This window comes from Prosopis cineraria, unplaced genomic scaffold (assembly GCF_029017545.1).
Source record: "Prosopis cineraria cultivar Desert tree isolate PC_DT_omini unplaced genomic scaffold, ASM2901754v1 PC872, whole genome shotgun sequence".
In the NCBI taxonomy this organism is placed as follows: domain Eukaryota; kingdom Viridiplantae; phylum Streptophyta; class Magnoliopsida; order Fabales; family Fabaceae; genus Prosopis; species Prosopis cineraria.
The window spans coordinates 11498-25730 of NW_026556197.1; the positions used below are offsets into that span (position 1 = coordinate 11498).

General features: G+C 33.0%; 1 protein-coding gene across 5 annotated transcripts; it reads right to left on the minus strand.

The window, feature by feature from the left end:
* Positions 1 to 220: 220 nt before the first annotated feature.
* LOC129298641 (phosphate transporter PHO1 homolog 3-like) lies at positions 221 to 4257 on the minus strand. 5 transcript variants are annotated; one of them, XM_054937066.1, is made up of 14 exons: positions 3675 to 4257; positions 3511 to 3524; positions 2867 to 3195; positions 2729 to 2777; positions 2565 to 2636; positions 2308 to 2437; positions 2086 to 2206; positions 1712 to 1970; positions 1522 to 1626; positions 1376 to 1420; positions 1148 to 1297; positions 685 to 963; positions 409 to 545; positions 221 to 320 (listed from the first exon to the last, which is right to left on the minus strand). In XM_054937066.1, exons 1-14 carry the CDS (start codon positions 4255 to 4257, stop codon positions 221 to 223), a joined length of 2373 nt encoding a protein of 790 aa, XP_054793041.1. The 5 variants fall into 5 exon arrangements, with proteins under 5 accessions (XP_054793041.1, XP_054793042.1, XP_054793039.1 ...); XM_054937067.1 differs by lacking the exon at positions 3511 to 3524 and having other exon boundaries at positions 3688 to 4257; XM_054937064.1 differs by lacking the exon at positions 3511 to 3524 and having other exon boundaries at positions 2867 to 3215.
* Between the last annotated feature and the right edge of the window lie 9976 nt (positions 4258 to 14233).

The following is a 14233-nucleotide window of genomic DNA, read 5'->3' on the forward strand; positions in this document are numbered from 1 at the left end:
AAAAATTAAATTTAATATTTCAATAATTTAATATGTTTTATTAATATTTAAAAGTTGTAACATATAATTTTTTTGTGATAAAGTTAATGCATTAAGATTAAAAGATTGAAAAAATAATTTATAAAAGTAAGGATTAATATAAAATTTTATATAAAGTTAAATGAATAAAGGAATATTTTAGTCAAAAATGCATATTTATGCGTTTGGTGGTGGATCCGACTTAATCATCCTCGTCTTCAGCTTCGTCGTAGTTGAAAGGTAGGGGCACCGACTTGAAAGCTCTAAACTTGCCCACATTGTTCAAATGCTCATTCTCCACTCTGAAATTTTCAATTCCAGAAATTCATTGCTAAGTTGTTTTCACTTGAAAAATATTAGATTACTCCAGACGATTATTCTCTTTCTTACCTGAAGAAGTTCCATATGCCCCGACGTACGATCTCTAGACTCGCAATAATACTAATCATTGCTTGTTTATGCAGGAAGTTAACCTTGAAATCCAGTACTGTCTGCAACCATGCAAATCTCAACAAGATATTCAGCACCTGCGAAAGTAGAATTTGTCAGCCATTCTGAAAAAAAGAAAAAAAAAATATATATATATATACATACAATGCGTAAAGAAAATAAAAATTATTTCAAATTCTGTTTGAAGAATGAAGATTTCTATGTTAATTTTCATACCATGGCTGCGAAATATACGCTTTTATGAGGCATTATGAGTTTGTCTCTTAACCAGCGATTCTTGGAATTCTTTCGCAGGAGGCCCCAGTCTACGACAATGTCCCAATACGTAGAAAAAATTGCTGCACATATTGAGAACACCCAAGCAAGCACCTTCCAAGTCATTCCTAAGTAAAGGCTGTAAGCTGTTCTGAGGCAAACAGCTGATACTGTGAGGAAGTATTTCCCCGCATTATATCCATGCATGGCATCTTTCTCTTCAAACAATCGCCTCAGGCACTGCTTGGAGAAAGAGGAAGATCATTTGGGAGCAAGTAAGCAAAAATATTAGCATTGCGACCCAACAAAATTTAAGGAATTTGGTTGTGATTTGGGTGTTGCATTGTGTTCGTTCAATAGGTACAAGGCTCCCCCCCCCCCCCTTCTCTCTTAAAAAGTGACTTTGAGACGTGAGAGTCGGTACCTGAAGACAACGACACCAGTATGGAATCACAGCAACAATGAAGGAAAATGTTCGGAATATGTTGTTTGAGTCGCAAGTGTTTTGTCTGCGATTGAAATCTTCCCAACCGTAGTAGCAAATGTAGAACTCAAAACTTCTCAAAGCTTGCACCTGAATGCATAAAAAAGGAATGAGATGGGATATGTAAAATGCTAGGGCGTTATGATAGTATTTTTGTATCAAACGAACCTGGCTGGTAAATTGATCTGCCAAAAAGAAATCCGGGAGCGTGACCTAAGGAACATTTGGAAATGGCATAAGTTGGATTTCCAGAGAAGGATAGAGTTCAGTTAGTGGGGGTATTTGCTAATTTAGCGTTCCACCATATTATTTACCTTGTAGAGAGGAGCGCAGATGCAATGGAACAGGCATGTGAGAAGGAAAAGCCGGCTTGAACGATACATGATGTTGAATGGGAATGATAAAATCGCAATTACAATCTGCAGAGGAAGAAATAAAGTCATCAGGTAAGTTTAGAAGCTGAATGAAGATCCAATGAATTCAGAGAAAGTATAATAGTCTTACAATAACTAACAGCAGTGGAATAAGTTCAGTGAAGACTTCGTAATCTTTTGTCTTCGGATCCATCTCCATGTCAAGGTTCGCAAGTACACCGCCTAGCGCCAATGCTGCAAGGGCAAAAGCTAGGAGGAGAACATCAAGGAAGCTCAACATAGATCCTTGCTTGAAACCAAAAATGAATGACTGATTTACTCTGTATCGCCTCCAGAAGTATATATTAGCAGCATACATAAACATGTGTAGAACTATGAATCCAAACAAACTGCAGGAAAAGTTTTAACAGGGTAAAGCATACGTGTAAGCTTTTTTTCTTTGGATTAAGCTATGAGCTTTTGAAATAAAATCCCAGCAAATTATAGCTTAAATAATGAGGCTACCTATAAAGAGGAAACATGGTTTCCATGTACTGAGTACTCCCCGGGTGATTCACAATTTTGCGGGCTCGGATGATCAGAGTAAGTGCTAAAACTAGTGGTGCTGTGCAGCCAGCCAAAAAACCTGAAAATTTGAACAGAGGAAAAAGTCGGGGGAAAAAAACCATAGATTACATATGTAATTGTGATGATAGTTCTTGAACTATAACAAGTCTTGATTCTGACCCGTGGAAAATGTTATTCTATGTCTTGCCCTCGTTTGTGTTGGTCTGAGCAGGTTCAATCCATTATTGCGATTGGAATTTGAGAAGTGTTTAATGAACGTTTTCTCCACCTTCTCAATAAGCCCGATGACCTGCAATGGAAAGTTGAGCAATCATATCTCGCAAGGATTTTAGAAGTCTACTAATTTTTATTGACATGGTTTAGATTATGATGATGTCGAGTTTGATGATCATTTTCCTTCCATATAAAAGTCCCACCTCATCAGAGCTACCGAGGTAGGAGTCATCAACCATTCTCACATAAGCTTTTGCTGCGCTTCTTGATGTAATCTGCAGTGTAAAGTGAAAGAAGAAGAGGGACTAATTAAATTTCGTGGGTTGTCTTCTGTGCCAACCTGTAGCTTTAGAAAGGTGAGGAGTACCTTATCATATTTCTTCATGATCTTTGAAAATGCAAGTGTGTTCAGAAAGCTGTTTAATTAACGAGTACATTAGTTAAGGAGAAATATTAAGGAAACAACTTGGTGATGTTTAAAAAGTAAAATGCCAGCGTGCATAACCTGTAGTTCTTTAGAAGTCGAAGCTTTCGGTGGAATTCAATGAAAGCTCGCTTGAGTTGTTCTTCAATTTTCTTCAAATTCTTTCTGTTGAATTGCAGCTCGGTTTGTTTAGAGTAATTTAGGAAGCTTTCTATGGTTGAGCAAGGAGTCTCAAGAGTGTTGTTCAATCGAACATGATTAAGGACTTCCAAAGGAGCTAGTTTGGTACCCCTGTTATCTTTATCCTTATCTGTTTGAAACGTTTGGCCATTAAGTTGAATTTCATCATCTTTTCTCCCACTAAAGTCATCTGATTGTCCATTATGAATGTTGTCCTCATTGATTGTCTCCTTGGCCATGCCAACACTTCCTGTTTAGGAAGTTGAAGATTAAATCAATTGACCAAACTTCCATGACTGTTCTGCAACCTCAATTTGATCTCCGAGATGATCGAGCCAATCGATTGATCCTGAGTTTTACCCTAACTAGTGACTAGTAATGTTATAAAAATCGGATTGGACCGATTAGTTTGAACAGAGAATCGGCAAACCAGACCTTAGTCTAGTGCAATGGATAAAACCAGTCTTCTATTTATTATGATATTTTTTCTTAAATAAATATAATCATGTATTAATTTAATTATAGCAAATTTACTACAACCAAACCAATAGACTTTGAGCTAGTATCTACTACTCTGATCATGAAAACATTTTTAGCTAGCATGTTGCTGATTTTTACGAATTCAATGCATCTGCAGGCTATAAAATACACGAAGACATAGAAGGATAGATAGCAAGTTGTGGTGAATCCAAGAGGTTCAAAAGCTTACCGTGCAATTTGGCCGCTCTGGGTGTGGAAGATGATAATACAGCTGCTGAATTAGAAACATCTGAAGCAAGATGAGTCATCTCCAAAGTGCTATTGAGCCATTGAAAGGGTTTCTCAACTTTTATCCGGAAAGCAATCAAAGCATCCATTTGCTTATTCAGCATAGCAGCTTCCTTCATCACTTCTTCCACTTTAGACCTATAAAACTTGTCCACTTTGTTAAACTCATCATCCAGCCTCTTGAAGTATACCATCTCAAATTCTCCACCTTCTTCTGCAACCATCAGAAAAGTAGTTTGATAGCACGCGGATCCATCTCGTTCCACGGAGTTCACCATTATGGGTTGGCTCTCAATATCTTGTTCATAGGGATCTCTCGAATGGTGGGTTTGTCTCTGAATGAGACCACTGAAAGCCCTGTAGAGTGTAAGATTTCTCTTTAGGCCTGCTGGAGTTGCAGGTGGGTTGCTTCTCTGCTTGTGGCGTTGGAGATCTTTCAAAAGGGTCTTCAGGTAATTATAATCCGTGTATGCTTCCTTCCATTCTGGCACCATTTGTGCCTCAAATTCTTTCCCAAACTTCATTTTTGGCTTTTCTAAGCGACCCAAACTATTTGATATCTGATAATATATAATTCACTGCTCTTGCAGCAAAAAGAGTGAGCACAGTAAATATAAAGAGTAAAATATTGGATGATCAAACTGGAAAACCCTGTGAAAAATGTTTGTGAAAGGAAGATTATTTATATGAATGCATATATTGAACAGCTTCACCAGAATAATAAGAGAAGACATGGTTCATATCGAGCAGCTGCCATGGGACAGAAACCAATGAATGGACATATTTTCAGAGCCAGTGAGAGTTAAATGGTGAGTTTGACATGGAGGAAAGGTAAAAGGAAAAGTTCTACTTGAGTTTATTAATCTTTTGTGGTGTTAGTTTCAGCATGATATCTCAAATAAATTTTGCTGGAGAATCTTATTGTAGTAGCTGCGTCGCTAGTTGATTGCAGATGAATTTGAAAACCATGTGAGATTACAGGTGAAGTTGAAAACCATGTGATCAAAAGCCACACGTTACGATATACCGGTCTTCATCTAAACATTAAACAATATCGTACCTCTTCCTTACAAACAGAAGCTTGAATCTCACCCAAAAGAGCACAACTTCTGGGGGCAAGTCTGTTAGTAATTGGAAATTGTCGGCAATGGCTTGAATTGAACTCCTCAAATCTTCGGGCAAACCTCAAACTTTGGTTCTTTGATTGTGGGCTTCTTAGCCTCTCCTTCTCAATATAAACTAGCCCTTGGCATGCATGTGAACTGAATTAGTCATGCAGAAAAGTTGGTAACTTGTTTTTTTGGCAACAAGAAAGTCTACAGCTAAAAAATCGAAGAGTTTATATGTCCAACTTCGACATACCTGTGTTGGAGATTTTGCACAATTTGATTGAAGCGGTAAAATTATACTGTTCTAACTTGAAATGAATTAGTCATGCAAATCAATTGATTTTAAAAATAATTTAGACAAAGAAAAATATAAATTTTTATAAATATTGTCTTTAATAATCATTCATAATATTTCATAATAATGTCAGATTTAAAAATATTTTATATATATGTATGTATGTATATTATGCAAAATACAATTCACACATGCAAAGAACAGAATGATTAATTTCAGTAGACCTTAGCACAAATGTTAATGTGATGAAATGAATTTAAAATAATTTAAATTTTTGTTAATGTAATTATTTTTCTTTTGGATTATTTTAAATGAGCCAAGTCAGCCAACCATTGTTGCCTCGTTATTAAAAAAAAAAAGTGAGTGAAAATTAATGGAGAGGTCATTTGCGCATAAATATATATATATATAATTAATGGAGAGGTCATTTGCGCATAAATATATATATATATATATATATTATTTTAATAACATCAAATTATTAACATTAATTTTATTGTTTTTTTTAAGAGTCTCGTACATTTTGTTCTATTATTTTATTGAAAGCTTTCTAGGACTATAACTATGTCACACCTATTAATTGAATACTATAGTATAAATCCTTGTCATTCAACTTCTTTCTTATAGTCTTATCATGGCAATATTATTTCTACCCACGTGGGTATGGCAATTCTCTCTAGCTAAGAATTGAAAGTGTATCTTCTAGATTATTAAAGATTTGATTTCTTAATAATAGGTTTTTCTGAAATATTCCCATCCATGCATGGTCAATCTTAATAAGTATATGGTTGGCCTTCAATGTTAGATTAGATTTGCTAAAACCTATATTAATGTTTGATTGTTAACTAACTATATATCGTCGTATCTCGCGTTTATAATGTGAACTAGAAACTAATATAATATACAATTTCAAATGCAAACATGAAAACATTTAATTAAAACCTAATTAGTATAATAATATTTTTGCACGTCATGTATGTTGCACATTTTTATTATCTTGAACTTTATTTGTTATTATATTTCACCATCAATAGATGGAATAATGATGATGTGAATTTGTGTGATAGGCTTACAAAGGAATTTCGCGTTGATTTTAACTTAATATAAAACAAAGTTAATTAACTACTCATTTATTAAAAAATGCGAGTTATAATCTTGAAATTGTAAAAAAAATAATTTTCTAATTCTACCTTTTTTATAATTAATTAATAATAATAATTACTAATTATTATTTAAAATTTAAATGATAATAATTAAATAAATAATAGATGAAATTAGAAAAAGAATTATTTATTTAAACTTCGCACGAGGGAGTATTTTGTTAACTATTAAAAAGCATCCCTTAATCACACAGGTTCATTATTAGAATTGCATACACGTGAATATCATCGTAAAACATCTATAATATCGTGTCAAGTATTTATATATATATATATACTCCCATCATTCAAGATATTTTTTAAAAAATTAAATGTTTAAAAATATAAAGTATTTTTAATCTTTTAAAATATAATTATTAATTTTTTTAAAAAAATATTTTTATTGATGAATGATTTCATATTTATTGTAAGGTGTTTAATAAGAGTAAATATAAAAAAATAAAATTCATTTAAAAATAAATAATTATTTTATTAAACAGTGAGATTTTATTAAAAATATTTATATTTTTTATGAGAAAAAAAAAATATATATATATAACGCAGCGGAATTAGAAGACAAAAAACAACTCAAAAACTGCCAAGCGCCGCCAATATCCTGAAGAAAAGTCGAAGTTGTAACCGTACAGGCGTACACCTTGACCAACCAAGTGCATATCGAGCAACACGCACCAGTTTGACTTGCCATGCACATTGAACCATTAAATTTACTTAAAATATTTCCCAAAATAGATTCTGATCAGCATGCAGTCATCAGATTGGATTAGCTGGAGCCGGATAGCTTCCATCGCATCACTGAATAAATAACAGCTCACGACGATGACAAGCCCTCATTTGAATTCTGATGCACGCCCTCATTATTCCTTCGTTTCCAAAATAACCACAAAAAGATCAACGACGACTAGTAGCAGTGGTCGATCTGGATGAACGGCCCATGCTTGGAAGAAGGAACCACATTCTTCCAAACATGTTTAACAGTAGCACAGTCACGGACAACATGCATGCAATGTTGGGATTTAAGGATGCAGGAAGAGAGGGTCTAAATTAAAAATATTTTTTTGTTACAAACATACCCTATAATTTATACAAATTCTTATGTTTTATTTTCTCTAATCTTTTTTATAAGTTACAGAAAAAAAAAATTTAATTTTATTTATAAATTATGACTTTAAATTTTCATCACAAATATTTTTTTACCTTTTATTAAATTTTAAAAAAATTATATTATTAAAATATATATATTTAATAAAAATAAAATTAAAAATTATTAAATTTTAAAATATAGTTTGATAAAATATGTTGTAAATGGTTTATAAATAAAATTAAAAGAATGCTTCACAATTTTCCCCCACTCTTTCTTTCTCACCTTACTTTTCTGACTTTTACACCCACTTTTTCCTCTCTTCTCACTCACGTCATCACACACGCTCGCTTTGCTTTCTTTCTCTCCCATCTCCGCTACACGCCACCCAAATGACATTCACACATATTTATACCACTTCAATGTCGGTGGAGTTTTTCTCCGCAGCTTCCTTTCACCACCATAACCAAGATTATGCTAGAAGCTAGATATTTTTAATATAACCTAAAAAAAATTTAAAGAGAGGGAAAGAGTTGGTCGGTAATATTTTAACATTCCTCATAATAATTTTCTAACTTCATCATTTTTATGTTGCCTCTTATTTTTTTTTTAATCTCTCGAATGATCTCTTAAATTTGTCAAAGTCAATCTTATCTTCTTAAAAAAATTCATATATAGTTGACTTTATCTTGTGCCTTAAGTCATTATTAGCATCTAACTTCTATATCTTCATAGATCTTTGCAGTGGTAACAATTAATCTTGGTCTCCATCTTCTTCATTTTCATCCTCATAATTTTCTTTAATTGAACTCTTAATGTTTTTTTCCTTAACTTTATTAGCTTCTTTCGTGATGCAAATTGCTACCATCTCTTCTTCACTGAAATTTTTTCTCGCCATCTCTTCTTCAATAATGCTTGAAGCCTAAAAATCTTATTCTTTCTTGTTGTCATATTTATTGTTAAAGGTGACAACATTTCCTTTTGCCTTTTTATGCCAACAATTTCAGGCAAAGTGACCGATCTTCTCACAATTATATCATTAACCTTTCTTTTTACTATTTTTTCTTTTTTTAGGTTTGTCTCGATCTTCACAATTATTTTGTCACCTTCTATTATCTTCATGCTTCACAATCATCTTTAAGTTGGAATCCTCTTGTTGATCTCTCTTTTTTCCTCTTTTCCTCAAACTTTGGACATTTGTGTATCCAAAGCTTCATGATTACCTAGGATACTTTTCAATTTAACTAAAGTTGATTCCTTATTCCAACCTCTTTCTATCATAACTAGGCCATGATATTTTAGGTTTAATCCCGTAATAATAATTCCCCTCATTCACATATTCATCATAGGATTTCTCATATCTAATTTGGAAATCTCATTGCAAATGAATTTAACTTTTGAAAAATACTCACTTGCCTACATATCATTTTAATTTATTTAATCGAGGCAAGCTCATTCTCTAATAATTGCAACTTTGCGCCATTTGCTCTTGCAAATAATGAGGTCAATGTGTCCTATGCTTCCTTTGATGTTTTCACCTCTTTGACATATCTAATGGATTGTGGCTCAACAGTAATAGCCAACATGTAAAAGAGCTTTCTTAACCCTTACCTACTACTTCTTCAATTCACTTGAAATTGTGGGGGGTGTAGCGTTGTCTCTATCAATGAGATTCCAAAGATTCTAACCTCCAATATAGAGCTCTACTATTATACTCCATACTTAATAATTTTCATTGTTTAACTTCTCCACTAAACAAGCATTCAATGTCAAGTCTGCCATGATGGCCTTGGTAATGCACTGCTTGCACTTACACCATGCTAATGGTCTCTAATCAATCTACTTCACAATACTAAACTGTGAATTAGCATAAGAGAATCTAAATGCTCAAAGTCTTTCACTTAAATACTCAAACTTTGCTAACTGCTTTTGAGCATCCCAACTGCACCTCAATAGTTCTAGCTTTGATACCAAATGTTAGAATTTGAGAATGGAGAAATAGATGGCCTAAACTAAAAATATACTTTTATTACGAACACACACTATAATTTATACAAACTCTTTAATTTTCTCTGATAATTTTCCCTCACTCTTTCTCTCTCACATTACGTTTCTGACTTCTACACCCAATTTTTCCTCTTCTCTCACTCACGTCATACACACTCACTTTGCTTTATTTCCCTCTTCTCTCCGCTGCACAACACCCGAATGACACTCACGCATATTTATACTATTTCAACGTCGGCGGAGTTTTTCTCCACAGCTTTCTGGGTCTCTCTTCTTTCACCACCATAACCAAAAATATGCTAGAAACTAAATATTTTAATATAACCTAAAAAAATTTTAGAGAGAAGGAGAGAATTGTCGGTGACATTTTAACATGCAAAATATCTTCTTTCATCCCAAAACACATATCACACTCTCCAAAAAGATGTAATCCTCTCTTAAACTGTATGGCATTCGTCATCAGCTAATCTCACATGCCTGATCACTAACCCAAAAATGATGTTGCGTCATTAAGTTACATGTAGCTTTCCGAACACCATATAGAGTTTTGTTCAAAGGTTGTCGTGCAAGGAGCATTACATGATGTGTTTTGATTTCAATTGGGAAATTTGATTGTGAAAAAAATTGATCATCATAACGTGATGATATTTGGATAAAAAAAAATCTTGTTGCCCTGAGCAATTGGCCACCTTCAACGACGTCCCTTGTTTCACACCTTCTCCCAGGTTGACTTAATTCCACTCTACATCAAGGCCTCTTCTATTAGAGATACAAAGAAGTCCTATATCTAAAATATATAGAAGATATGTTAAAAATATATAAAGCTTAAAGTATGTTTAATAAAATAACTTAAACTGTTTTGGTAAAATAGACTATCCACGTTTAATATGATATTATGAGTTATTTAATTAGGGACTAAAAACCAGTAAAAAAAGGAAAAAAATGAAAGAATGAAAAATAAAAAAAGATATTAAAAAAGAAAGAGAAAAAAAAGAAGAAAAAATTGAATATAAACCTAACGCCAACAAGATTAAAAAATAAAGTACAAAAATAACTGAGGCAATAAAAGTAAAATAGTAGAAGAAATATTAGAGATAAAAAAATTACATTTAAAAGATGTATCTAACTAAATAATTTAAATTATTTTAATAAAGTAAGATTTTAACATTTTTGAGTCAATAAAATGGCTGGTATTAAATCATCACTGCAACGATAATGGGTATCTTGCCTCTCCGTTGTTGATCATCGAAGGTAGGGCTGCACATAGGTCTTTCAATCCTATTTAACTCAGTTTGGTTCAAAAAAGTTTGATTTTATCCCATTCTATTAAAAACTAATCTTTTAAAATTGAAAAGAATAAAAAAATTAGACTATTTTTTTAGGTTGGACTGAACTGGAGGTTGAACATTTGGACCACTTAGTCTGATATGATCTTATTAAATTTATTTAATATGATTATAATTAGTTTACTAATTATTTATAATAATAAGTTAAGACTATTAATAATTTAATAAGTTTGCTTCCTAGTACGGTTGCACACTCAGACTAATAATTTAATAATCTAGATCACTTGGATTATAATTGAAATATTTTTTTATTATTGTTGAAAATTATTATAGATTTATTACAATTATAAGTATTTTTATTATCTTAATTGAGTTTATTAAGTTGAAATGGATTATTGCCACTCATAAAAAAAACGAAAAAAAAACTAAATGAGTACTGGACTAATAAGACCAGTTTTTCAGTCCTATAAACTAAATCCAGTCTTGTTAATATTTAGGTTATTATTAAACCAGACCAAACTACGAGTTATTTAACTCAATTATTTTCATGAAAAAAATCAGACTTTGAATTAGGCAAAGTTATGTCCCATCTAATTCCTCATGCAACCCTAATTGAAGGAAACTCTGAGCTCTGTCAAATTCATCACAACTACTAGCTATAAGTAAAGAAGTTTCTATGGCATATGAAGAAGCGGTAGAAACACTGCGAGAGAGCATAGTTTTTTCCGCATCAATTTATGTCAATTTTTTATATATAAACAAAAGTGAGGTAAAAAAATATAGCCAGTGGTATTTTTATAATTAATCATTAAATAAGCATGCCTATCAATGTCATTTTTTTAAAAAAAAATATTGACTTAAAAACTAGAGAAATTACGTCGCTTTCAAAATAAATGAACTAAATAATACAAGTCATGTTGCTTTTAAAGAGGGTGACATGATCAATTTAAAACATTTAATTTTTTTTATTTAAGTTTAAGAATCCATGTTGATGGTTTTGCAGAGAGCAACGTGATTTCTCTGATTCCTAGTTTAAGTTTTCCAGAGCATAGTCTCCTTTGCTTGACCCATTGTGAGGAGCTTCATTCCAAACCCATGTGACCCTCCTCCGGCCCCTCGCGATATCTTCTCCCTTTTCCTTCTATATCGCTTTAAACCTATCGCCGCCGTCTTGCACCAAAGCTTTGCCATCGTTATTGAGTCGACCGGTTGCGAGTCTGTCCATACAACTCGTCAAGTTCGCCTGCCGCCACCAATCCTCCCGAAGTTGAGACGTTCTTTTCATCACACCATTGAAGCTCTTCTTTCTCCTCCCTCCGCCATTGCTCCTTCTTTTGCCTTCATATCTTCCTCACCTTGTCTGAAGTTCGCATCCAAAGTTCATATCTACACGCTATTAAAAGTGATGTAGATAAGTTAATTTTTCAATTCCCCCAATATTATATTCTCCAACGTGGAAAGGCATAAAAAAAAAATGGTAGGAGAGTTTTTTGTAACAGTGAAACTACACATTTAATTAATGCATTATGACCAGCTTTGGAACGAGGGCAAGCTTCCAACTATTCAACCTCAATGGCACCTAGTCTACCAAACTTATACGTAGTTTTCGGGACTTGCAAGTGGTGTAAGGCTACACCCAAATATTTACCAAGATCAACAGCTCTACATACCCAATGCCTCACAAAAATTGAGAACATATATTATGGCTTATGTTTGCAGGAAAGAACACCCAGGTTTTGTAACTACTAAGACGTTGACTAGAGACTGCATAAAATCTATCAAGACAATTTTTAATAATTTACAAAAAAATTAAATAGGAAATAAGAAGGTCGTACTTATGCAAGCGAATAGCCTTCCAATTTCTATATATCCTCATTTTCAAATGGGAGTAGATCGAACAATTTCTTCATATAAATAACAAATAAATAAGGAGAGAGGGGATCTACTTATCTCACATGTCTAGATGGTTCGAACTTATAAGTTGTATTGCCATTACAGAGAATCTACAAAGATGGAGTAGAAATATACTGTTCAATGACATTCGCTAAGTTTTGAGGAAATTTCAGTTCTTTTAAGCAGTCAATGACAAACATCTATCTCAATCTATCATATTATTTTTTAAGATCAATTTTGATAGTCATAATAAACCCTTCTTCCCTTTCATATTCTGCACAGAGTTAACAACTCTTAAACTAGAAAAATATTATCTAAACTGAGTCTAACAGCTAGAACAAAATTACATTGCTCCCGGGAAATAATTCACGAAAGAAATTGCTTGATACAGTTAGCTATAACCTTTGTAATCATCTTATAAATCAGATTATAAAAGCTTATAGGGCAAAAAAATTAATGTCATGCTCCTTTAGAGAATCAACACAGTAAAAATTCGATTGACCCTCTTAATAAGATTAGGTTCTTGGAGGACTTGGACCCTCTCTAGGTAAGAGAGTCCTGATCCCGCACTTATAAAGACTGTGTGTGTGTGTGTGTGTGTGTGTGTGTGTGTAACCCTGCCCCTTATGAGGGCAAGATGAGGATTGAGGACAAGAATTCTCTCACAAAGAGAATCCGTGCTGCTTGTTCTTGGATTTCTTGTTGGACAGATTAAATAACAAATGGCCCATGACCTTCCATTGGAATTTAAAAAATAAAGCAACTAAACCACCGGCCAACTAGAGAAGTTGATCATTGCAAATCAAAGGAAAAGAGACGTTGAACTTGAGAATATTAGAAATAATTAGATCTGATAACTCATGAAGTTAGGCTTAATTCAGGCTAAAACTTATTTAAATTGAGTTTAAATTATCTTACCTCTTAAAAAAAGCTTATATAACCAAACTCAATTCTAACTTTTTTTTGCCGGATTTGGATTAACCCGTCGTATTTGGTTAAAATTACTAACTCTATATAAATATAAAGTTGAAAATTTTAATGGCTAGGCTCAATTCGGCCAGTCTTATTCGAATTGAGTTTAAAGCTTCCTATCATCTTTAAAAAGTTCATATAGTCAAGTTCAATGTTAATATTTTTTACAAAGATTTAACCTAAATTATCAGCTCTAGAAATAATACCCATTTGAGCTTAGCAATTTTAAAAAAAAAATTAAAATAATTAACATGAAATTGGGACGGAAAACCATTTTCCTAATCCTTATAATTTCCTTCTACTTTTAATTAGGTTTCTTTTAAATTTATTCACCTCTTTTAAATTTCCTCCATCAAAGACGATAGCCCTTGTGGATTGGAAAATGCAGTCAAGGACCAGACGCCATTGAAGTCAAAAGCACCCAGGTCCAAAATCTCCATGCGCATACAAGAATGCTTCTGTGATCTTTGTTCACCAGAAACAAGAAATGATTTTAGCAAGGTTTCTGCAACAGAGGGCAATTAGGGCAACACCATCGAAGATCCCTTTTCCGGTGGATCGAAGAGGTGGGATTCTTCCGTAAATTTTTCTGGTGATTCGAACAGATGAGATTCGAACTATGAAATCATCAAGATCGAAACGCCCACTATTTGGAGCACTTCTCATGTAGGTTGGTTCAAAACCTCTTCAAGCACTACCA